The sequence below is a fragment of the Nyctibius grandis genome, chromosome 30, assembly GCF_013368605.1.
Source record: "Nyctibius grandis isolate bNycGra1 chromosome 30, bNycGra1.pri, whole genome shotgun sequence".
Taxonomy (NCBI): Eukaryota; Metazoa; Chordata; class Aves; order Nyctibiiformes; family Nyctibiidae; genus Nyctibius; species Nyctibius grandis.
In genome coordinates, this window is record NC_090687.1 from 1,585,104 (window position 1) to 1,610,028 (window position 24,925).

At 59.0% G+C, this 24,925-nt stretch overlaps 1 protein-coding gene across 11 annotated transcripts in view; it reads right to left on the bottom strand.

The window, feature by feature from the left end:
- Nucleotides 1-813: 813 nt before the first annotated feature.
- CAPN15 (calpain 15) overlaps nt 814-24,925 on the bottom strand; it is a 62,958-nt gene continuing 38,846 nt past the window's right edge. For 10 of the 11 annotated variants that reach the window (XM_068420173.1, XM_068420180.1, XM_068420175.1 and 7 more), the window contains 11 exons: nt 14,078-15,575; nt 10,122-10,330; nt 9,703-9,886; nt 6,029-6,252; nt 4,569-4,694; nt 3,718-3,870; nt 3,346-3,507; nt 2,324-2,532; nt 1,959-2,119; nt 1,480-1,658; nt 814-1,331 (listed from right to left, as the gene is read on the bottom strand). In XM_068420173.1, the coding sequence (XP_068276274.1) occupies nt 1,154-1,331; nt 1,480-1,658; nt 1,959-2,119; nt 2,324-2,532; nt 3,346-3,507; nt 3,718-3,870; nt 4,569-4,694; nt 6,029-6,252; nt 9,703-9,886; nt 10,122-10,330; nt 14,078-15,575 (3,283 nt within the window). In that variant the 3' untranslated portion in view covers nt 814-1,153. Of the gene's footprint in view, nt 1,332-1,472; nt 1,659-1,958; nt 2,120-2,323; nt 2,533-3,345; nt 3,508-3,717; nt 3,871-4,568; nt 4,695-6,028; nt 6,253-9,702; nt 9,887-10,121; nt 10,331-14,077; nt 15,576-24,925 lie in introns of all 11 variants that reach the window. The other variant, XM_068420179.1, reaches the window with a different exon arrangement.

Consider the following 24,925-nt stretch of genomic DNA (forward strand, 5'->3'; position numbering starts at 1 on the left):
AGAAGCAACCCGGGAAGGGGAGGGAAACACCGGGGGACCCCCAAAACACACACACACGCACGCACGCCCACGCCAAGCCACGACACCCCGCAAGCGTGGGGTGAGCCCCCACCACGGAGCACCCACCGGGGCCAGCAGCACCCCCAGGGTCTGACAAGCTTTCGCCCTGTGCTCGCTATGGTCCACAGGACTTGGCCTCTCAGGGATGGGGCTCTCTGCTTTCCCCCACCCCAAACCCACATGGCAACGTGGGAAAGCCGCGGGGAGCTGCTCCCCGCACCCCGGGTCTGTACCTGCCGCCCTCCACCCGCAGGGGACAGGGAGGGGTGGCCCCCGCGGGGCAGTGCCGGGGCGCTGAGCCCAGCTCGGGCGCATGGCTTCTCTCCAGGCCCTGCTTCCAGCGGCCGCCTTTGCATAGTAACACTTGTGTGAGGAGTTGAGGGGGGGTCCTGGTGCCGCAGCCCCCCCCGAGCATTGCCCCATGGCCCCGCTGCCTGCCCTGGAGCAGGGGCAGAGGAGGGCACCTCTGCATTTCACCCCGAGGTGTGGCAAGAACCCCGCAGCAGCAGCTTTCTAAACCAGCCCCCTCCTCCCCGGCCCTGGCACCCAGGATGGGGGAGGTGGGTGGGGGGTCCGGGCACCGCAGCGCATCCCCGCCACAAGCAGCCAGCACAGGCAGCACCGCAGCGGGGTGACCCCAGCACCCCCTAACCCGGCTCTGGCACCTCAGTGCCACGTTGGTCCTGGCAGCGGACGATGGGGGTAACAAGACAGCGGGAAGGGCTGGGGGACAGACGGAGGGTCACACAGACAGACAGACATCAGAGGTATATTCATTTCTTTGCAGCGCCAGGGCCCCGGCGCCGCGGGAGGGGGCAAAGTCCTGAGCGTGGTGCCTCCAGCCCCCCCGCTCCCGCAGCCCCCCGCCCGGGGCAGGCCGAGGGCAGCGGGCCCCAGCGCGGGCACGGGGCAGGTGGGATCCTGAGATGGCCCCGTGCCCCCAGCCGCTCTCATAAAGTGCACGGGGGGCCGGCTGGGTGTGACACTCCGGCTCTGCCCCCCGGCTCAGCGCTGGCAGCTCGGGGGGTGACCCCGGGCCGGAGGCTCGGTGACAAGAACGGGGAGGGGGAAGCGGGGAGGGGGAGGCGCTTCGTCATAGGGGCCGGGGGCCGTGGAGCCCGGCCACCTCGGGCGTGAGCAGCGGGTTGTGGGTGCCCTTCGTCGCCATCCAGTCGTTGAGGAAGGCCTGGGTGGCTTTGCGGTGGGCCAGGCGGTGGGTGATGGAGAAGCCGGCGTTACCCTCCAGCTGGGAGAGGATCACCAACACCTGCCTGCGAAGAGAGCGAGGGGCTCAGCGCCAGGCAGCTGCCTCCGCCCCGGCAATCCCACCCCCGAGCTGTCACCCCAGTGCTCCCGGCTCCCCAGGGGCCACCAGCAGCCGGGCAGCCCCCCACCGGCCCACCCCTGCCTACCCCGGACCTGTGCAGGGGGGGGACGCTGTCCTGCGTTTTGAGGCTGCCGCGCGTGGAGACGACGTTGAAGCTGTCGGTGCAGTCGCACTGGACGTGCAGGTAGGACTTGGGGTGCCGGTTCTCCACCACCACGATGAGCCCTGCCCAGCCGTGCGTCAAGTAGTAGCAGGTCATGCCCTCGCGGCCCTGTGGCAAACAGCACTGTCAGGGGCACGAACCCTCCGGGCACCCCCCTACCTCCAAATCTCAGCCCCTGGACCAGCAATTTCCACCTCCAGCCAAGGGCTGCCCAGCTGCTGGGGTACCCCATGCTCCCCCAGAGTGGGCACCCAGCGGGTAGGAGGGGATGAGGTGGCAGCCAGAGTTGGCACAGCCCTGCCTGACTGCTGCCAGACTACGGACACGGCCGAGGCAGGGTCCAGGCTCCCGCCGGCAGCGTCGCCCCGCTCCCCACCGCAGCCCCTGCCCCGTGCCACCCGCGCCCACCTCGTGCCGCTCGCCCTTGTTCTCGGTCAGCAGGATGATGGCATCGGCCAACGTGGTGGGCTGCGCCTCCACCTGCTCCACCATCACCAGGCGGGAGCTGTAGATGGCCAGGATATAGCTGGAATAATCGGTGGCTGGTCGGCTGCTGGTGGGACTGGACGCTGCGGAGACACAAGGAGAAAGGGGGGATCAATAATACTGTCACCAAGCCCCCAACCCCTGGGAGCAGAGTGCTGCTGGGCTGCTTCACATGGAGGCAACCTCCACCCCCAGCAAAGTCCCCCCGGTGAAGATGGAGGGCTTTGTCACCTGTGTCCCCCCAGAGGTCTCCCCATGGCTGCGGGGAGGGCAGCCCAGCCCCTTACCCTGGGCGGCGTTCCAGTGGTTGAAGGCACAGCACACCACAGCGTACTCGCCCGGCTCCAGCATGACGTCGCAGTTGACGAACTTCTTGACGGCTCGTTTGCTGTGAGCCATCAGCCGGCCCAGGCTCAGCTTGTTCCCGCTGCTGAAGGTGGCCCGGAAAACCATGATGCACAGATCCAGCAAGTGGCTGTCCACCGTGTCCGACCGCCTGCGCCGGGAGGGGGAGAAGAGGCCCACGTCACCCGAGCGCCGCCCCACAGAGCACGTGGAGGCCATGGGCACGACAGCAGATCCAGAGGAAGAATCACACAGAATCACAGGATCACTCAGGTTGGAAGAGCCCTCTGGGGTCATCGAGTCCAACCATTGCCCTGACACCACCATGGCAACTAGACCAGGGCACTAAGTGCCATGTCCAGGTTTTTCTTAAACCCCTCCAGAGATGGTGACTCCACCACCTCCCTGGGCAGCCCCTTCCAATGGCTAATGACCCTTGCTGAGAAGAAATGCTTCCTAATGGCCAACCTGAACCTCCCCTGGCCAAGTTTGAGGCTGTGTCCTCTTGTCCTAGCGCTAGTTGCCTGGGAGAAGAGGCCGACTCCCACTGTGCTACAACCTCCCTTCAGGTAGTTGTAGACTGCACTAAGGTCACCTCTGAGCCTCCTCTTCTCCAGGCTAAACACCCCCAGCTCCCTCAGCCGTTCCTCGGAGGTCAGACCCTCCAGACCCTTCACCAGCTTGGTCGCCCTCCTCTGGACTCGCTCCAACACCTCAACATCTTTCTTGAAGTGCGGGGCCCAGAACTGAGTCCCCCCACTGCCCCAAGCACCCAGCCCAGGAACCAGCGTGCACTCGGGGCTGGGGTTTGCTAAAACACGAGCAGACCCTGAGAACTGGGAGAAATGGCAGCGGGGGCCCAGCCCTGAGCTCTGCCACCCCGCGGGACGGCATGGGGTGAGAGGGCGATGTGTTTGGGATCTCTCCTGGGTCCAGGTCGCTGCCCGTGTGCTGCCCAGCTCACCTGCTGCCCTCCTGGAAGAGGGCAAACTCCAGGGTGGCACGTTCCAGCACTGTCAGCGAGGTCACCGTCACCGGCCCGTTGGCCTTGTTGGGGAACATGCCCTGCACGCGCACCTCGTGCCAGTCCGAGTGGAGCTTGCAGATATCCACGGAGTCAAAATACCTGTGGGGAAGGTGGGCTCAGCCCCGGCGGGGTCCTCTGCGGGGGCACTGCTCTGTTCCCACGCCCCAGCCGGAGGAGCAGGCACCGGGAGGTCACCCACCCCCCGGGATGCCCGGCCCTGCCTGCCCCATCTTTACCCCCACGTCTCATTGTCTGTGCCCTGCCTGGCTCCCCGCCCCACAGCCTCCCCCTCCTCGGGCGCGACCGTACTTGATGAAATCGCTGTACTCCATCCAGAAGACGCCCTCGCTGCTGCCGTGGGGCATCAGGTCGTGACGCAAAGGAGCCGGCCAGTGCGGCCACTCGTCGGACCAGCTGCCGTTCCAGGAGAAGCGGCCCCAGGGGTTTCGGAGCCGCAGTAACCTGGGGGAAGGGGAAAAAACGGTGTCAGAGGCCCAGGAGGAAGGAGCATGAGGAAGATCACCTCTGAGATGCTCTCCTTGCCCTGCAGACCCAGCCAGCCCCCCGCAGAAGGCACCACGCCACTTCTGCCCCTGCCTTGCAAAGCCCTCACAGCATCCCAGACCTCACTTGCCACCCCTACCACGGCCCCCCCATGCCCACGTCCTGCAGCTCTGGACCTGCTGCAGCTCCCTCTGCTCCTCCCTGGTGTCCCCTGCCCCAAGGGACCCCAGCCAGGCGCTGCAGGGACGGGGCTGCCGAGCGTGTGCCCAAAGCTGCACGAGCCCAGGAGTGACACGGATGAAAATGGGGCTTCACAGAGCACCCACGCTGTCGGGGGCAGCACCCCTTTCTATCCCCCCCACCCTCCAAAGGTGAGGAGGATGCCCTGATTGCCTCGTTGAGTTGAAAGAGCTCAACTCAATCCTCTGCATCGTGTGAGAAGAGCAGGCGAACCACCCTGCACCACTGGGTGTCCCGGTGCAGAGCGGCCCTGGACGGGGAGCACGGCTTATATGGCAACAGCATTTCTGTGACACCCTGGGACAGAGAAACAGCCCTTGCTGGCCATGATGGGACACCGAAGAGCCCCCGAGGTCTTGTCCCCAGGGTTGGCAGGACCATCTGCCGTCCCACGCCAGCCCCCACCCCGAACTCACCTGAAGCCCTGGACATCCCGCACGTCCAGGACGGAGTAGGCGTGCCGCGGGCGCAGGCCCATGCTCTCGTAGGCCACGTCGTCCACTTTCATGTTGCCTCCGCCACACGACGCGCCCATGAGGAACCTGCACGGGGGACAGCAAAACCCTCGGTGTCCTGCCAGACCTGGCGCGGGGGGGAAGCTCATCCCCCACCACTCGAGGCACAGGACAGGTCTTCCCCCCAGGAGTGTCCTGGATATTCCCTCTCTGCAGCCACAGCATTAACCTCCCCGGAGCAGTGCCTGGAGCTCCCTCCACCCGCTCACATGCACACTGGAGCCCAGGCTCTGTGGTGAGCTTCTCCGAGCTCCTCTGAGCTTCTCCAAGTGGCTCTTTGCAGGCAGCCTGCCCAGTCTGCAGGGCTGAGGACAGGCTATTCGGGGCGGGAGGTCTGCACCAGCCAGACTTGGGGGGACAAGGTTCTTGTCTTAAGAAAGACAAGGAACTACTGGAGAGAGTCCAGCGGAGGGGTACGGAGATGGTCAGAGGGCTGGAGCATCTCTGCTACGAGGAGAGGCTGAGGGAGCTGGGGCTGTTCAGCTGGAGAAGAGCAGACTGAGGGGGATCTTATCAATGCTCACAGATACCTCAGGCGGGGTGTCAAGGGGATGGGGCCAGACTCTTCTCAGTGATGCCCAGCGACAGGACAAGGGGCAATGGGCACAAACTGAGACACGGGAAGTTCCATCTGAATATGAGGAAAAACTTCTTCACTGTGAGGGTGCCAGAGCCCTGGCACAGGCTGCCCAGGGAGGGGGGGAGTCTCCTTCTCTGGAGATATTCAAACCCGCCTGGACACGACCCTGTGCGACGTGCTCTGGGTGACCCTGCTTTGGCAGGGGTTGGGCTGGATGATCTCCAGAGGCCCCTTCCAACCCCAGCCAGGCTGGGATTCTGTGACACCACATGCTGGCAGGAACAACCCTGCCTTCAGCCATCCCCACAGAAATCACTCTGATTTCCACTGCGCAGAGCCCAGGAACCCAACTGCCCTCCTGCCAGAGTGCTGACCACGAGGTCTTTCCTTTTGTTTGGTCTCCTATGGACTGCCCATAGTCATGCCCAGGTACGGCCAGCAAAGATGCCACGTATGGGTGGGAGATACGTGCAGGGTCAAGCACTCAACAATCCAAAAAACCTCCAAGCAAAGCAAGTGGGCTCAATGCCAGCCACTTCCAAACTCCCATGAGACAGCAGACAACACACACAGGGGAGTTCACCAGGATTTTAACTTCATATAAAAATTAAACAAAGGAGAAATAATTTCTTAGAGCTTAGAGGGGGAGCTCTGCCAACGCTCCAGATGAATGCCAAGGGTGGTGGTGTCTACCACTAGCCCCTCTCCTCTGAGCCTCTACAGACGAGAACGGCCCCCCTCGCCCCTCTCTCCGAGCATCCCTGCTCCTGCCTCGGCTTACCCAGCCTCCTTTGAACTCAGCATTTTGGCCCAGATGAGGTCAGTGTCAATGGGCTCCTCGCGAGGGTTAGTGGAGCTGACCTGCAGCATCAGGCTCTCGCAGGGGGCACCCGTTAGCGTAGCCAGGCCTTCAATAGCACGCCCCGCCTGGAGGGCAAAGTACGAACCATGAAGCTTGGCCAGCGCCTTCTCAATGAGGGCGACCCACAACTGCTTCCTCTGGGCCTGCGGAAAGAGGAGAAACACGTCACGAGCCGCCCCGGGAAGGAGAGGGGAAAGCAAAGGTCGCGTGGGCAGACAAGGCAAAGCCCCTCTCACCCACCCCTGCCAGCCCTCCCGCTGCGATGGGCGATGGAGAGGCGGGCACAGCAAGGCCAAGCCACCAGGAGCTTGTCCACGTCACCCCGTTCACTCCCCGCTCAGCGTTTTCTTTGCACAGTTTAATTCCCCTTGGGAAAACGTCCTGGAGCGACGCCCAAGAGGCCCCAACGCCGACAGAGCTGCACCCCGGGGTGCCCAGGCAGGTCAGGCTGGCAGCGGTGGGCGTCCACCTCGCAAGCTAACGGTCCCTTCCTGCTGCTTCAACCTGGATTTAAAAAGGTTTAATAATGGAAGAGGATATGGAGCACATCTGGAACAGCTGCCTTGCACTCGCACACTGTTGCAAACCAAAACCAACACAGCTTTGGCAGAGGAGCACAAGCTGAAACATGGGAAGTTCCATCTCAATATGAGGAAAAACTTCTTTGCTGTGAGGGTGCCAGAGCCCTGGCACAGGCTGCCCAGGGAGGGGGGGAGTCTCCTTCTCTGGAGATATTCAAACCCGCCCGGACACGACCCTGTGCGACGTGCTCTGGGTGACCCTGCTTGGGCAGGGGTTGGGCTGGGTGATCTCCAGAGGTGCCTTCCCACCCTTAACCGTCCTGTGAGGCTGCCTGGAGCACACACGGGACCAATCAGATCCCACCCGTGGTACAGAGACGCTGTTTCAAGGACAAGCTCCAAAGACTCCCAGGCAGACGGGCAAAGTCCTCTGCTCCAGCACAGGGACAGTGGCCAGATGTAGCAGAGGAGATACAAGGTTTGCAGGGGGGCAACTCTCCCTGGAGTCCCTTCGCCCTGGCGCCAGGCGAGTGCTCTTGGCATCGCGGGGCCGATGCCGGGTTCAAAAAGAAACGCACCCAGAGGTTTGCAAAGGGGCAACGCGAGCTCAGGGTGCAGCCTTTACCCCCGTGCCCAAGCCCCGCTGCAGGTCTCAGCGTGCCGCAGGCTGCGGGCACCAGCCCTGCTTTCCCTCTCGTCCTGGGCACGTTGAGGCTGGGGGGGAGACGCCTCCGCTCCAGCCCGCGCCTGCAGCGAGGACAGCAGAGGAAGGCGTGTGAGGACAGGAGGGAAGGAGGCACTTGCTGGCCTCTGCGTCCCCAAAGCACCAGGACATGGTGACTGTGCGACTCGCAGGTGGCAGCCAAGAGCTGGGCGAGGAGAGGAGGGCGGTGAAGGTTTCCTTCCCGTGGATAAGGCTTACAAGTGCTTTTCACGGGTTTTTGAGTCCCTCACTCAACAAAATCCACGTTGTTTACTTCTGCCGGAGCCACAGCCAGGGAGCTCTGAGAACAGCCTGATTTTCCTTTATTTTTAAAACTCTCCATTTTTCCGTTTTTGGTCCCCACACCCAATTCACCCAGCTAAACACTCAGCAGAAAAACCTTGGCGTGATTCAGACGCCCCTGATAAGAAAGACAAGGCAAGCCCAGCCTGTGTGAAAACCTTCAGTCTTCAAAAAGAAAAAAAGCAGACTTGAAATTTGTGAGAGAGGAAAGACAGATGGAAAAGAAAAGAACCAAAACTAGGTAAATCTTGCGCTGAAAATAATGCATCTGACTGGATCCTCTCTATCCACTGTGGGGCAAAATGTAGACACAGGCTCCTTCTTTCCCCTCTCCAAAGTTTCTCCTTGACAAGACTGGCTTCCAGCAGCGCTGGCCACCACTTGCCCCACTCCGTGTTCCTGGGGGGATCCCCCACCCTGCTGAGAAAGCAGCCAGGCAGCCTTAAAGCTCATCCCGTTCCAACCCCCCTGCCACGGGCAGGGACACCTTCCACCAGACCAGGTTGCTCCAAGCCCCATCCAACCTGGCCTTGAACACTGCCAGGGAGGGGGCAGCCACAGCTTCTCTGGGCAACCTGGGCCAGGCTCTCACCACCCTCACAGCAAAGAATTTCTTCCCAATATCTCATCTCATCTCCCCTCTTTCAGTTTAAAACCGTTCCCCCTCGTCCTGTCACTCCATGCCCTTGTCAAAAGCCCCTCTCCAGCTTTCCTGTAGCCCCTTCAGGTACTGGAAGGTGCTAGAAGGTCTCCCTGGAGCCTTCTCTTCTCCAGGCTGAACAGCCCCAGCTCTCTCAGCCTGTCTCCAGAGCAGAGGGGCTCCAGCCCTCTGAGCATCTTCGTGGCCTCCTCTGGACTCGCTCCAACAGCTCCGTGTCCTTCTTCTGTTGGTGCCCCCAGAGCTGGACGCAGCACTGCAGGGGGGGTCTCACGAGAGCGGAGCAGAGGGGCAGAATCCCCTCCCTGGCCCTGCTGGCCGCGCTGCTGGGGATGCAGCCCAGGACACGGGTGGCTTTCTGGGCTGCCAGCGCACGTTGCCGGCTCATGGTGAGTTTCTCCTCACCCATCACCCCCAAGTCCTTCTCCTCAGGGCTGCTCTCAACCCATTCTCTGCCCAGCCTGTGTTTGTGCTTGGGATTGCCACAACCCACGTGCAGGACCTTGCACTTGGCCTTGCTGAACTTCATGCGGTTCACACAGGCCCAGCTCTCCAGCCTTCCCCAGCCAGCCCTGTCCCACGCACGATGCGGTTTGAGGCCATGTGTATTTTAAAACAGAGGACTGGGATTTGCAGAGCGAAGTCCAACCCAATGGTCCCAGGTCCCTGTCTTCTCCTGACAGCAGCACTTGGTTTTGTTCGGCAGATTTTGCTGCCTGAGTTGCAATGAAGACGTTCTCAGTCTCCTTCATGGATGCGATCCCAGCAAGCGCCCCTGGGCCTGGCAGGCAGGGCAGGGCAGAACGCGTGGTGACGTCCTGAAGTGGCTGAGGGACCTTCGGTAATCCTAGCAGATGCCACCCGAGCGTGCTCAGAGCAACCAGGCGCTGGCTCAGAACAGGCTGTGATTTGTCTCCTTCTCCACGGTCCCTCCCTGGCAAAGCCAAGCTGCCAGACCACCCCGCAGAGGAAAGCAACAGCTTTCCCTCAGCCCCTCGCAGTGCCAAACACACGGGTTAAAAGCTTTTCCTTTCGCTGGGAAGAAGAAGGAGGATGGCTTCCCCCACGAGTGAAGGGGCCGCGGTGCAGGGAGGAGTGAGGGAAAAGCAACTGCACATGAAACTTCTCTGTTGCAGCCTGGAAAATGCCAAAAGGGGCCTAAAGAGATCGATATTATGACCTCAAAGAGTTCAGCTGTCCTGAAGGTGCAGCAAAAAGCAGGGTCCTGAGCTGCAGACACCCCGTGCAGCCCCACACGAACCACAGCAATATCTTCCCACTGCCTCCATCAATCCTCTCCCCCAGGAGAGCCAGGGACGAGCCTCCTCCTGCCCCTGGAGCCTCCTCCTGCCCCTGGAGCACCGGCCACCCCCTCCCTGGCACCCCCGTTCCCCCCAGGGCCTCTGACCTGCGAGAAGAGGAGGTATCCACACTCGTCACACGGCAGCATGTCATCCACCAGCACCGTGGTCCACGTGCCGTCCTTGCACAGCCGCACCTGGTAGGCACCCTCGGGGCACAACGTCCTCGTGATCATCACCCTCTCCACCAGCTCCGGCCGCTCGGCCAGCACGGCCAGGGCGCTCAGGAACCTGCCGGCGGGACGGGACCGGGTTGGGTCTCAGCGGGGCACGGGCAGGCAGCAGGCAGCTGCCCGGCCGTGCAGCTCCGCGGCCGCTTGGTAAGGGGCGAGGCAGAGGATGGGATACACGCCTGGGGGTATAAATGGGTTTGAGGAGGGTTGAGGGGTCTGATCTGGAGCTGGATGAAGGAGGGGGCAAAGGAGGAAGGGGCAGGAGGGTGTCAGCCCGGCTCGCTCGCCCTTACCAGCAGTTGCCCAGCAGTCCCTGCAGGATATCCGAGGGCCTGGGGGTCCGAAACACCGACCACTTCACCGACCGGTCCTTGAAGATGCTACAGTTGATTTCGTGGGGTCGCAGCCACTGCTTCACCCTCTGCTGCACGCTGTCGCCTTCCGGGAATCCCACGGATTTAGGCCCAGGGTGGAAACTGTCATCTACAAAATTGACTTTGTTCTGCGAGAGCGAAAGGCGAGGAGAGCATCAGTGTGCAGCTGTGCGGCACGCAGCTCCCTGGGGGTCCCCTGGAAAGCCTCCCCCTGCACCCCCAGGAGGGAGAGCGCAGCCCCCAGCCCTCCTGCCCGGCCCGGGCAGCCCCTTGGACGCCGTGCCCGGGAGCAGGTCTGGGACCGGGTGTCCGCTGGCAACGGCACCGAGGCGTTTCGTGCCTCAGGTCCAGCGTTCAGCCCCTGCCAGGACCTCTCCGGGCCCCAAGCTCCAGATTGCGACTCCAATCTGCCTTTTTCTGTTTCACAGGAACCCCCCCAGGCAGGGACCGTCTCACACTTTGTGCTGGTGCGAAAAGCTGGACCGTGGGGGACCTTGGCTGCCTCTACCCATGGCAAAGCACACAAGCAGCGAGGCCGCAAGGAGCCACCTGGCAAGCAAACACTCCTCAACCCAAGCCCTGTGCTAAGGGCTGAGCTGGCCCTGCTCCGGAGGGGACACGCGGGGCTTGGCAGTCCTGTGCCACCCCCTGGCACAGCCACGGAGGATGTTAGGGGCATCTTTTGCGATCGGATTCAGCCCAACCACAGCACTGCAAGCAATTCTGGAGTGAGGGTATCCCATGTCCTCACCTGCAACAGCTGCTGCGTATGAAATAAAACAGGATGGAGTGAAGAGCAGACAGTCCCGTAGGTATTAGCCACCGAGGCACAGAACTTCACCGAGGGGAGAAGGGCGGCTTTTTCAGACAGTTTAACACAGGGTGAAATAAGGACGGGGATTTCTTTGTTATTGTTAATTAAAGGAAATTATATTCTTTCAGCAAAAGCCAGCTCTGATTTAAATCAGCTTTTATGCACACCAAACTGGCAGTTGTCCTTCCTCTTTTGTTGCAATCCTACGTGAACGCCTTCCACACGGTGCCTCAATTAGCACTTCCAGCTTCTCTTTTGCAAAGGGTGTTTGTCAGTTAATGGGTGTCCCTGTGCAAACACCGATGTGGGCCAGCAAGGACACGGCCCGGGGCTCGCTGGCTTTCTCCAGGGGAGCACCTGATCCGTGCAGCTAACGAGCAGCCGCCTCTGCTGTATCAGCCAGCAAGCTCACCTCACTGCACCCCGGCCTCACTCGCCTCTCGGGGTGCAGCCGGGGCTCCCCAGGGACCCACCGTGCAGGGTAGAGTGGGCACAGAGCGAGGCAGCAGTCAGGAGTCACAGCCTGGGGCATCGTGAGCTTTCTGTCCCCCCGGGAGTGGCTGCGGGGCTTTTCCAAGCAGCAGAGGTGGAAGAAGCCTTCAGCCTCCCTGGTGTCACGGCCAGGGTCTCACCTGGGCCAGCACAGCACTCAACGGGACTGCAGGAGCCTGGATGTGAGCCCACGGGCCCCACCAGCGCTGACGACTGAGGCGATGCGAGAGCCGTGGCAGTGCAATTCCCTAGCGCCAGGACAGCCTAACGAGCTCATCGCCTTTATACCACCATGTCTCCCTTCACATATTTCTAAATGATTAGAGAATCACAGAATCACAGACTGGTTTGGGTTGGAAGGGACCTTAAAGCTCATCCAGTTCCACCCCCTGCCACGGGCAGGGACACCTTCCACCAGACCAGGTTGCTCCAAGCCCCATCCAACCTGGCCTTGAACACTGCCAGGGAGGGGGCAGCCACAGCTTCTCTGGGCAACCTGGGCCAGGGTCTCACCACCCTCACACCAAAGAATTTCTTCACAATATCTCATCTCAATCTCCCCTCTTTCAGTTTAAAACCGTTCTCCCTCGTCCTGTCACTCCATGCCCTTGTAAAAAGCCCCTCTCCAGCTTTCCTGGAGCCCCTTCAGGTACTGGAAGGTGCTAGAAGGTCTCCCCGGAGCCTTCTCTTCTCCAGGCTGAACAGCCCCAGCTCTCTCAGATTGTCTCCAGAGCAGAGGGGCTCCAGCCCTCTGAGCATCTTTGTGGCCTCCTCTGGACTCGCTCCAACAGCTCCGTGTCCTTCTTCTGTTGGGGGCCCCAGAGCTGGAGAAGAAGCATCAGAGCAGAGGGGAGAGGAGCAGGTAACTCCTCTCATGCCCAGGCAGTGATGAGCCAGCTCACAGATGGTGCCAGACGAGAAGCCCTGCTTATTTCTCCTGCAAGGGGATAAACCCAGGCATGGGACTTCCTTCACTCCTCCTGCTCTGCCAACAACCCTCTTCACACCACTCTGGACCAGAGGTGTGACCTCCTTCGCTGCCACCTCCGCCAGAGTGCATGGACTGAGGAAGGCTGCTGCCTTGTGTTCCAGCCCCAACAGGAGCATTGCTGGGAGCCTGCAGGCACACCGAGAGCAGAGCAGCACTGTCCCACCACCGCTGCCAGCCCTGCCCTCAGCCCTGCAGAGCCCTTCACTTACCATAAACAGTGTCAGAATGTAGCAGCGATTTCATTTGAGGGGGATTTTCAGGAGATGGCCCACGCTGATCTAACAGCCCGTTACCGCCAGCTTAGTGAGCTGAACGGGCTCAGCCAAGGCTCCGACCCAGAGCTGGGCCAGATGGGGCAAGGCAGACTCCCCTCCTTGGCAGCAGCAAGCTGCTAATGCAACTTGGCCGTCTCTCATCATTCATCCTTCAGGCCTGACTCCACTGGCTGTAATAGCTGTTCCCTGCCTACAAAAGCAGCTGTTCACTTGGTTAAAAGAGGGAGGTGAGCCGAACCAGGGTCTCTCTGCTATAAAGACACCCATGTCCGTTAGGATGGACACAGAATCACAGAATCAACCAGGCTGGAAGACCCCTCTGGGATCATCAAGTCCAACCATTGCCCTGACACCACCATGGCAACTAGACCAGGGCACTAAGTGCCATGTCCAGTCTTTTCTTAAACACCTCCAGAGATGGTGACTCCACCACCTCCCTGGGCAGCCCCTTCCAATGGCTAATGACCCTTGCTGAGAAGAAATGCTTCCTAATGTCCAACCTGACCCTCCTCTGGTGAAGCTTGAGGCTGTGTCCTCTTGTCCTATCGCTGGTTGCCTGGGAGAAGAGGCCGACTCCCACTGCGCTACAACCTCCCTTCAGGTAGTTGTAGACTGCACTAAGGTCACCTCGGAGCCTCCTCTTCTCCAGGCTAAACACCCCCAGCTCCCTCAGCCGTTCCTCGTAGGTCAGACCCTCCAGACCCTTCACCAGCTTGGTCGCCCTCCTCTGGACTCGCTCCAACACCTCAACATCTTTCTTGAAGTGCGGGGCCCAGAACTGGACACAGGATTCAAGGTGCGGCCTCACCAGTGCCGAGTACAGAGGGACGATCACTTCCCCAGACCGGCTGGCTACACTATTCCTAATAGAGGCCAGGGTGCCATTGGCCGCCTTGGCCACCTGGGCACGCTGCTGGCTCATGTTTAGCTGGCTGTCGATCAGCAATTAAAAAACACATAGCAATTAAAAAAACCCACAACCCCAAAACAGGATCCCAGGTATTCTCTCTCACTGATTTAAAATATCACTAGGTTTCAGATTTAACACTCAGACTTCCTCACCCTTGGACCAGGAGTGAACTGGATGGGTGGCGTCACCCCAGAGATGATCTTGCCCCAGTTTAAAACAGCACATTTCAGTGTTAACACCCAGCATCCAGCTGTTGCAGGTGAAGATCTCTGAGACCCAAGACACAGACGGCAGCTTGCCTGTGCCAAGCGATGCCCTAGACCCACGGGGGAGGCGTGAAGGGGACCCCCTCCAAGTGAAAACAGGAGCAAGACGAGTTCAGCAAGCACTCACCTCCCGGCAGAAGGTCACAATGTTTTCCCACAGGGCTTTGGCCTCTCCCTCGTCCGTCTGCCGTCTCTTCTCCACGTGCATGCTCTCCCGTCTCTTCAGGGGCTTGAGGCCCTTGCGCTGGGCCACGTACTGCTGCGGGGTATGGCAAGCCGCGCAGTGCTTGGCCTTGAGCTCGTTGAGCAAGGTGCAAGCGGGACAAGCCCACTGGCCCGGTTTCTCCTGGCCGGTGGGCAGCTGGGATGGGAAGAGCCGGGCGACCTTGCGCGCGGACGGGGCCCTGCCGCCGCACGAGGAGCAGCCGCCCTTGTCGCCAGCCCCGCAGTCGGGGCAGCGGGGGCACGGCTCGCCCTGTGTCCCGTGCTCCTGGAAGCCGTGCAGCTTGGAGGAGCCGCAGGCTTTGCATTTCTGGGCCAGGGTGGGATTCTTGAGGGTGCACTTGGAACAGGACCAGGTGGTGAAGTCAGGGCTGGAGGGGCTGCACGGGGTGAATCTCACCGAGTCCCCCACCAGATTGATGGTGTCGCTGCCCTTCTGGGCACCGCAAGCCTCGCATTTGCTGGCCCCGGCGGAGTTAAGCAGGGAGCAGGAGCTGCACTTCCAGTGGGACGGACTGACCTCCATCTCCTCGTCCAGCACGCTCAGCCGCTTGTTGGACAGCAGCTCCTGCAAGCGGGCAGCCGGGGCAGCCCTGGCCTGGCCCTGCGGAGAACCCTTCTGCCCCGCTGCGCCCTGAGCCGCGGGCTGGGAGGCTTCGGGGCCCGGCATCTGCAGCTGCGGGGGCACCTCCCGGCGGCTTCGGGGCACGGGGTTGTTCTGGAGGCCTGGGGAGAAGGGACTGAAGGCTGGTATCTTCTGGGCCTCTTGTTCCATAGCCACTGGGCCCTGGGTGGCCACGGCGTCCCCATCAGAGACCTCTGCAGAGACTAAAGGCTGCGGGGTAGAGGGGGCCATGTGAAATCCGGCGGGGGTGATGACCTCAGGGACGACCAGCGCCTCTGGTGGGATCTTGGGCAGGGAGAGCTTGCGTGGGCCACCACAGGCAGAGCAGGAGTTGGCCACCGGCGTGTTGTGCAGTGTGCAGCGCTGGCAAGCCCAGCCACTCTCCAGCTCCACTTCATCAGGGCTCTTCCCCTCTGAGTCCTCGCTGCTGCTTTCTGCCTTGGCAGCCTCCTCCTTGGACGTGCCCTTGGGCTCCACGAGCACGGCAGGCTTGGGCAAGATGCCATTGATGACGGGCAAGGGGGAGCCGCTGGGTCCTGGCTCTGGGGTGAAGCCACATACCTCACAGGTTTCCTTGCCCAGAAAGTTCCTGAAGGTGCAGCGGGCACAAGCCCATTTCTGTTCCTCCACGCTGAGCCGCAGGATGTGGTTGAGGTCGGGCTTCTGGCGGGGGGCTTCGCATATGGAGCACTGACGCTGGCCAACGGGGTTCAGAAAGGTGCAGCGGGTGCAGGACCACTCGTGGACAGCAGCCATGGAGCCGGGAGAGTGCAAGTGGCTGGAACAAAGGAGAAGACAGGGTGAGGCCAAGGCCACCCGGTACACAGGTGGCCTTCCAGGAAGGGGACAACCATCAATCCAGTCATTGCTCTCCAGGAACTCGTTCCTCTGGCACTGACAAACGATTTCTCCAAGTGCACTGGCTTCCACCCAGAACACTTCAGGCAGGGCACAAGAAACAGCCCTGCAACCCTGCCGAGCCCTCTCTCATCGCAGGGGTGGGCACCTTTGCGCCCAGCCTCGACAGCTGTGTCCGTCTGCAGCTTGTTTGTGACTCTGGAGGAGGTGACACCCTGCTCTGCCTTCATGCTGTTCCCAGGGTCAATTCTTTCCTCCTTCGGTGTCACTCTAGCCCACCTCGGTTTCACTTTCTGTTCCTGTCTCTCTCCTCTCCTTTTGGCTCGCCACCACGGGCACACCGCTTCCCCGCACTGGGATAACTGGGATCCCACACCAGACACCACCAAGCAAAGAAGAGCACGGTGTGGTGTCCGGTGGTGCTTTTACCTGGCTTCGGGGCCAGAAGCCCGGTCCGGGCAGCCTGCGAGCAGCAGCTCTGTGCTGGAGCTGAAGCAGGTCGTGGTGCACCGGGGCCAGGACAGCTCAGCAGCAGGTCCCGAGCTCAGCAGAGCGGAGCAGCGTGTCCCGGCTCCAGCTCCTGCCCCGCTTACCTGGGCAGAGGGGAGGCCACCGCCCTGCCAGCAGCACCAGCCCTCGGTTTCAGCCTCCAGTGTTGCCCGGGAATGCCCGAAACCCTGATGGGGGAACGAATCCAACGCCCGCCACAACCACCTCACTCCAGGGCAGAAAGTCGTAATAATGTTTTCTGGGCAGGTTCAGCGTTCAGGAAGCGAAGTGCAGCAGCAGCAGCAGCTCCACAGGCCACGGCAACCTCTGGGCTCATGGGGAGCAGCTCTCCCTCGCCGCGGCCCTCCTGGTGCTTCCAGGAAGGCGATGCCACGCGGGCACACACGTACTGAGGAACGGCACAAGGAACCCCAGCCCCGCGTGGTGCCCTTTGTCCCCTGCTCAGGGTCACTTCCTGGAGCTTTGAGCAAAGGTGGGGCTGAAACAGAGCTTTCTGCTTCCTCCTCCTTCACACAAGGACAAAACAATTCTTCAGGCAAACAGGCAGCGCGAGCCCAGAGCCCTCCCTCTGTGCCCTCCTGCTCCCAGATAACGCGGCCAAGTCTAAAGCCCCAGCCTTGAACCCAAGCTCCAGGCCAGCTGCGCCTCTCTCCAGCTGAGCTGGTCCCCTTCCAACCCCTTCCACCATGCCCTCCTTGCCCGAGACCCCGGTCAGGACCAGCTCTGCAGAAGAAGCCTCCAAGCCCACCCCACACCCTCCTCTCTCTCTGGGAACAGCAAATTCAGGCCAGCCCAGCCCAAGGAACGAGCAGCCTAAACCATGGGAGCTGCACCCCGGCGGGTCACCACTGGCTCCCTCTCTAGTGTCCCTTCAACAACCAAGTTCAACCACAACAAAGCTGGAACAAAGAAAGGAAACAAGACGTTTTATGGCATGGAGGGCAGGTGCAGAAAGCTAGGAGACACCGGCGCAGTCTGCAGAGGGAACTGGGTCCTGGCTGGTCTCCAGCATCCCAAGCAGCTGCACCTGCACAACCAGCTTCCCAGGGCGGCTGAGCCGACTGCATTGCAGCAGCGGGGCCTTGAGGGGACAGAGGATGCAGCAAGACCCACCGTGGGGAGGAGGAGCGTGACCCTCTGTCTGGCTGGGTACACGAGAAGCTCTCCTGGGAACCCTCCAGCAGCAGCAATCCAACCACATTTCCAGGCCATGCTCCACAGCCACTGGAAGAGCAGCTCCTCCTCACAGAGAGAGCAGATACAACTTCCAACTCCCTTCTTCAATCAAAGGTTTCTCTAAATAAAGCCCGAGCTCAAGAAATCCATTTTATTGCAAGAGAGAGCTTGAAAATTCATCCTGGTTCATATACAAAGTTTGAACTTTACCAGGTATTTATTCACTGGAGTTATTTAAGGAACCTTTCCCAGCTAAGAAAAATATAAATGTTTCTTTTCTGCCTGAAGTCACAGAATCCCAGAATCATTGAGGTTGGAAGAGCCCTCTGGGATCATCGAGTCCAACCATTGCCCTGACACCACCATGGCAACTAGACCAGGGCACTAAGTGCCATGGCCAGTCTTTTCTTAAACCCCTCCAGAGATGGTGACTCCACCACCTCCCTGGGCAGCCCCTTCCAATGGCTACATTGTTCCAAGTCCTACAGCTGTGAGCCCCGGTACCATCCTCTCCCCCAGGGCAGCACCGTGCCCACGGCGGTCTGGAAGGGAGATCACGCCTCAGGGAAAGGGAAGGAGCTGCGTGCCCGGCTCCAGCAGCAGCGGGGAAGCAAAGGGGGCCATGAAGGGCACCGTCAGCCTGTCACATCCATTCGTCTTCCTGGATGAGGTTCATCAAACCCCAGCGAAAGGCAAGCAAAGGCTGTCACAGCAACCTGTGCGCCATCCTCCTGCAGCGTCCCATGCTGTCACCCGCCGTACACTGTGCTGGAGAGCACTAGCTCCAAAAAATCCACCCCTGAAGGCAGATGCCACGCTGCTCACCGCAGCTCAGGACCCTCCAGCCACCGATCTGCCTGCCGCACACATCACCCTCGCAGCCAGGTCCTACCCTTCCAGCCATGCACAACCCGAGGACCAGGGAAAGAAACCACCTTGTCCCTTCCCACACCAACAGCAAGGAGGGAGAACCCAGGATAACCTAAAAGACACAAGTACCACCCGCGGGGACGGTGGGATGAGCTGCATCACCAGACCTGCTTGATGCAGCCTCGGTGAAGAGCTGTGGGCTCGGGGAAGGCAGCACTGCTTCACTTGGCCAGGCAGGAGATCCAAGCTCCAGACAGCAAGAAGTGAGGCAGCAGCCAGGACACTGCTTCCCTCCAAGCTCCGACACCGGCCCTGGGGAGCTGTGATGCTCCCTGGCCACACTGTCCCCGTCCTGGTCCCCTCTGCTCCCCCACACCGCAGGAGTCGGCTCCCAACAGTCTGTTCCAGGGACACCATCCTGCCCGCTGCTGGGATTTCCACCTACTTGACTTTCTCCACTGACAGCTCTCTGGCAAACCAAAAAGCCTCCCACAAAGGCCACCAGCTCTTCCCTCAAAGGTCTGTGCCTCCCCTTGCAGTGGCATGGCCACCACTGTGGTAAGCTCTGGCAGGAGACTTCCCTGCCTGCTTTTCCCCAGGATGGCTGTCACACCGTGTCGTGGTGCCCAGCAGCCAGACAAGCTTCCCCACACAGAAAGGGGAGAGGACATGGGACACCCACCTTCGGCTGTCCCCACAAGCCACCAGCTCCCCAGCCTTGATGGCTGGCAGCACACCAGACTGCACCCTGCTCCCACCAGACTCCTGCCTAGGACTGATGGACAATTCCAGTCCCTGCTTGGGGCACCAGACTTCATTTAAGGGTCCAAAGATCACCGAGGGCCCAAGGCTGGAACCCATCCTCTCATGGTACAACCCGTCCCAGCACACAGTGGGTCGTAGCAGCAGCTTCTGCCCCACAGCAACACCCACCTCTCAAAAATGAACCGGCTGAAGGAGAAACCCAACCGCAGCCTGTCCAAGCTCTGGGCTTCTCCCTACAAAGCCTGTCTGGCTCCTTTCCCAGCAGGCAACAAGCCCGCGTGAGGAAATACGGTTGTCTCCACCATCTCTTCACCAGGCCCATCTGCTGTATGATAACATGTGTGCTCTCCAGCCCCAGAAAATGTAACTGAGATAAACATCGCCTGCCACCTTCCCCGGCGTCTGTGCAGGGGAGGAGCTCCTCTCAAAACCAGACACTCCACAGCGACCTGGCAAAGTCACCCACCCATGGAAGGGCTTTTCTAGGGACACTTTACGGGGAGCACGATGACACAAGCTCTCAGCAGGCTGGCCGCTGGGATCTGCTGGAGGCTCTTTTGGGTGCACATGGCAAGGAAAGGGCAACAGCCACACAACCCCACACCTCCAGCAGCATGGACAGGGCTGGCCCCACATGGCCACACTTCCCACTGGAGCAGCTCTACCCAACCCAGACAGGGTGGCACATCAGCTGGCAGGAGCCACCACCGTGTTGGCATAACTGCACCTACCCTGGCAATCATAACAGTGTAATTATAACACTTAAAAAAGAATAAAGGTCCTCAACCAAGCAGGCAGCTTTGAGCACGCTGCTCAGGTCCCAGGGGACCTCAGTGCTCGCTCTGCCTTGTGGTTAGGAGAGCCCAAGAGCCACCGCCGAGGTGGCAGCTTCTAGAGCAGGCTGTCACCAGGAGGGAATGGAGAGTCACCGCAGGGACATCGCTGGCCCTTTGTTTCCCTCTGAGGTGCAGGAACTTTCCTCCAACCAGCGCAGGGCAGAATTGTTAGGACAAGACAGGGAAGGGATTAAGAAGGTGCCAGCCTGTCACCTTCCAAAGGCACCTCAGGACAGTGACAGCCCCCTCCCAGGGGTCTCCTGAGCGATGAAGTTGGGAGTCTCTGCTGAGCTTACATGTCCTCATGCTACAGAGCCCTGGCTCCTACCCAGCCATCGAACAAGCCAGGGGTCTCCACCACCTTCAGGTGTCATCTGGGACCCAAAGGCTCTCTGGAGCCTCAGCAGAGCAGGGCAAGACAGGAAGGAACAGGGCAGGGTGCGAGAGCACCCACAAACCTGCACTTTGCATCCTTCCTGCTGGCAGGGAGCTGGTGGGGTGCCGAGCCTGCGTGACGTGCCGAGCCTGCGTGACGTGCAGCTGAGCTCCAGGGAGACAGATGGCAACCAGCCCTGGACAGAAGCACCTTGGGCTGCCAGAGCAAATGGCTCGAGGTGACCTGGGCGCTGGAGCGAGAGATCCCAGGGCTCCACTGCAGAGCCCACACCGGCGACAGGATTATATAAGCTTGTGTCAATCGCACGCAGCAACAGAATCAGGCTGTTTCTCTAAATAAAACTCCTCCAGAACAGCTGAAGCCTTTAAACTTATTGCTTCAGTTCTCTCCCGCAGTAAATAAACAAATAAATAAAAATCAATTGTTCTAGTGAGCAACGCACAAACCCCGAGTTCTCTGAAACAGAACGCGCTGGAGCAAAATCCTCTTGTTCAACAAATACAAGGAAAAGCACGAGAACTTTGTGGAAGAAAAAAAATCACAACAAACCTCAAACTAAATCCTGTCTCAATTGTCTGTGAGCTGCTATCACTCCCCCTCCTCCCCAGCCAGCTCTTTGCTATTTAACCCCTTCTCTCAACGGCACCCAAGAGGACTGCTGAGTTATCTCCCGCGTGGACCTACCACATCTCCAGAGCTGGCCGGAGCAGAAGACCCCCGTGCCTGTGCCAGAAGGGGGTGCAGGAGGTCAGGAACCATGCAGCATCGCTCTGGCAGTTGAGCTGCTAGAAGGGCACGTGGGCTGGGATCCCGGCCCGCAGTCGTGGAGCCCGGGCGAGGAGATGCTGTTGGCTGAGCTGACTCACTCTTGCAGAGCCAGGCGAGGGCTGGGAGGCTGGACCAGGGGAAGGTTGCAGCAGATGTACTGGCAGAGCAACACAGGAACACTATGAACTGGGACTTTCCACTTTTTACAAATTTCTGTAGGAGCATCAGTGGAGAAAAAGTCTCTGATTCACATTTCTAAATCCCTGAGGCTACAGAAGTGTCACCAGCTGTGCGCCAGCACCACACAAACAGGGCAGGTTGCATAAGTATGGCCAAATCCTGCCTCTCCCACTGCTCCGAAGTGAGACAAGAAAATAAAACAGGCTTCAACGCCAGCGACCTCCACCCAATCATCTCAGAGAGGCGCAGGAAAAATAAAGCACCAGAAGGGACCTGTCCCTTTGCCCTCTTCTCCCACTTTGCACCAGCACAGATCTGCCAAGCAAGGGCAGAGACAGCAAAGAAAACCTCCCCTACGCCCACCCGTGCTCTCGTGGAGGATCCCATCAAAGCAGCCAGGTCAGGCAGTGCCAGGCAGGGCCACTGCAATGGCACTGATGTGCCCACCAAAGAGGAGCCCTTGCTGGACCCCTACCTGTGAGCGAAACAGCACCCCACTTCCACAGGAGCAAGCATGGGGAATCCCAGGATAACTCGGGTTAGAAGGGACCTCGGGGGGGCTCCAGTCCGAACTCCTGCTCCAAGCTGTATCTCTTAAGAGATCACAGAATCACAGACTGGTTTGGGTTGGAAGGGACATTAAAGCTCATCTCATTCCAACCCCCTGCCACAGGCAGGGACACCTTCCACCACACCAGGTTGCTCCAAGCCCCATCCAGCCTGGCCTTGAACACTGCCAGGGAGGGGGCAGCCACAGCTGCTCTGGGCAACCTGGGCCAGGGTCTCACCACCCTCACAGCAAAGAATTTCTTCCTCAGATCTCATCTCAATCTCCCCTCTTTCCATTTAAAACCGTTCCCCCTCGTCCTATCACTCCATGCCCTTGTAAAAAGCCCCTCTCCAGCTTTCCTGTAGCCCCTTCAGGCACTGGAAGGTGCTAGAAGGTCTCCCCAGAGCCTTCTCTTCTCCAGGCTGAACAGCCCCAGCTCTCTCAGATCACAGAGGGCTGTTCAGGTTTATACAGTCTAGTCTTGAAAACCTCCAAGCATGGAGACTACACAACCTCTCTGGGCAGTAAATTCTACTACCCAACTGTCCTTGGGGCAAAAATGCTTCTCCTTATATCCAGTCTGATCCTCTCCTGTTTCATCCTACACTTGTTGTTTCCTGTCCTCCCACCACGTACTGCTGGGAAGAGCCTGGCTCAGTCTTCTGGATGATGTCCCTGTAGGTATTGGTAGACCTCCTCCAAAGCCTTCTCTTCTCCAGCCTGAATGAGCTCATCATCCTCTCCTTGCAGGACACACGCTCCAGCACCCTGACCATCTTAGTGCCCGTCCACTGAACTACCAGCCCTGGTTGAAAAGCTGCTACAAAACACAGCTTCACCCTAGCAGGAACCTGCCAGCTTCAAAAGCACCAGCAGCTCAGCCTTCTGGTGACTACAAAGAGATAAAACTGATTTTTAAAGAAACTCTTTCTAGAATAGCTTGGCTTTATCATCGTGTCTGACACCTCATGTTGTTCCAGGCATCACCACCGCAAGCATCTGTCCAGCCCAGGACAGAAATCAGCCTCCAAGCAGATCTGGTCTGTAACATCCAGGACCTGCAGACCCCTGTATAAAGCAGCACTGGGATCTAATTGTCACACCGAGGTCAGAGGAGGAAAGAAAAAACAACTCCAAAAAGGACATCACCTTCTTCATGCAACCTCCATCTCATACCAGGGAGCTACAGGACTGGAGCCGGGGCCTTGGTCTGAGCTCCTGGCTTCACCGTTCTCCTTGTTCCTTCAGTCCAGTGGAAGGGAACCACGATGGGTACAACTACACAGATTCCTCCTTTTGTTGAAGAAGTTGATGAAATAAAGACTTCTTGATCCTGAAATATTAATTTTTGAGTGCTCCAGAGCTTTATCATATATTTATATCTGCTCTCATTCTTTAGAGTCAATCCAGGACAAAGTGTCAACTAGTTCCCAGAAACACAGCTTAGACAGGGGAAGGCAAAACAGCTGAGGGACCAGCCCGTTCCACTTCCATGCCAAACCCTCCCCTGGCCAGGACACCCCTTCTTCCTGGAGGTTACCTCCTCCCAGCACAGTATCAGCACTCCTGACCATTCCCTGGGGCAGGACAATTACATTTATGCAGAAAATGGCATTTTCCACTGGTAATAACTTGCAATGAGTTGAAGCAGGTCAACTGGATTGGTTCTGTTTAATAAAGCAACGGTGGCAGATGAAAAAATCACTCATCAAAGCAAAAGGGAGGGGACAAGAAGTCTAATTCTGCAGCAGGAGACCGTGCAAGGGTGAGCACTTGATGGTGAACGGGGCCATTAAAGACCCATCAACACCACACAACCCTCCCCAGAAGGTGCCGAGAGGCTCAGACAGACACTAAGAGTTTTCCAAGCTGATGACGCACTCCAGTTCCTGGGAATTTCTCGGTCCCATTGCACCAAACCTCAAGAAGGTTCTTGCACAGTTTCTATTTAGCTTCTGCTTTTTCCCACACTGGTCACAGCTCTGCCAGCTCAGATGGGCTCCACCAGCCAGCGAGAGAAGAGGTTGTGAGTTTTAATGAGAAGTTCCCAGGGGAAAACCGAACTCTGCTAATGAGAAGTCTGAGAAAAAAACCCCTGGCCCCAGCTGTATGGAGTTCATTCAGCAGCATGTTCTTGTGGCAGCCAACAAAACCACAGAACACGCTCTCAAACTGCAACTTTCCCTGCAATTCACTTTGCTGTCACCTCCCCAAAACCAGGGCTTGCCTCTCTTAAGAAAGACAGATGTTAAGGGTGGGTGAGAGGGGACATTTTGCTGTAGGACAGGCAAGAAAGGACTTCCAAGGCAATGCTCTGCTTAGAAAGGATACAAGTGGAACAGAGAACATACTCCTCTACCCTTCGCTGGCCATGAAGAGGCCCCAAGAACCTGTCAAGAGTGAGGTGGGAAATGGGAGGAGAGCAGAGGCACAGCTGGGACAGGAGCACCCTGAAAGCTCCTGTAACGTGCACCAAAGTCTGGCTTTGATGAAGGAAGTTGAGGAGACCATCAGGACTTCAAGAGTGCTCTTCACGGCTGGGTTTGGCCCAGGAAAAGGAGAGAAGGAGAAGAGTCTTTGAAGGGATTTGCCCAGCTGAATACGTGGTCACTGGAGTTGTAGGCCCAATGCTGCTGCAGGAATGCAAAGTGACACGTGTCTGGAAGAAGAAGGCCTCACACCAGCTTTCCTCCAAGGCTAAGGACATACAGGCAGCGTTATCCTACACTGATGCACTGCAGACAAGAGACTTTTATCATTCTTAATGCAAAACCATTAAAGCAGAATCAGAATCTGGAAGGCTTGTCCTTGTGAGAAAAACAGGGCGTGCATCATTAGCCTTTAATATCCCTTAATTGCTTCGGTGTTGTAAGATACTGGTTTTCAGAAGAAAACCAGTTTGGCTGGCGGAGCACTGTGCAGTATAGGCACGCCAAAACAAGACCATTCTCAGAGGCTCCTTCGCTAATGAACAGGTTACCCAAATTTCTGCCAGGGCAACAAGAAGAATCCCTGGGGATACGAAAGGAAGAGGGAGACCGAGCATTTCAAGGAGGCCAGCAAAGTCCGAGTTCTCGCTTTGCTCAATGTCATGAGGTTTTGCAAGCTCGGGATTCACAAGCTTTTGATGAAGGGACCAGGTGTCTCACCCTAAAGAAGCACCTCCTGCACCTATCCAAGGTTATCGGGATGCAGAACCCAGAGGAGATGGTCAATAG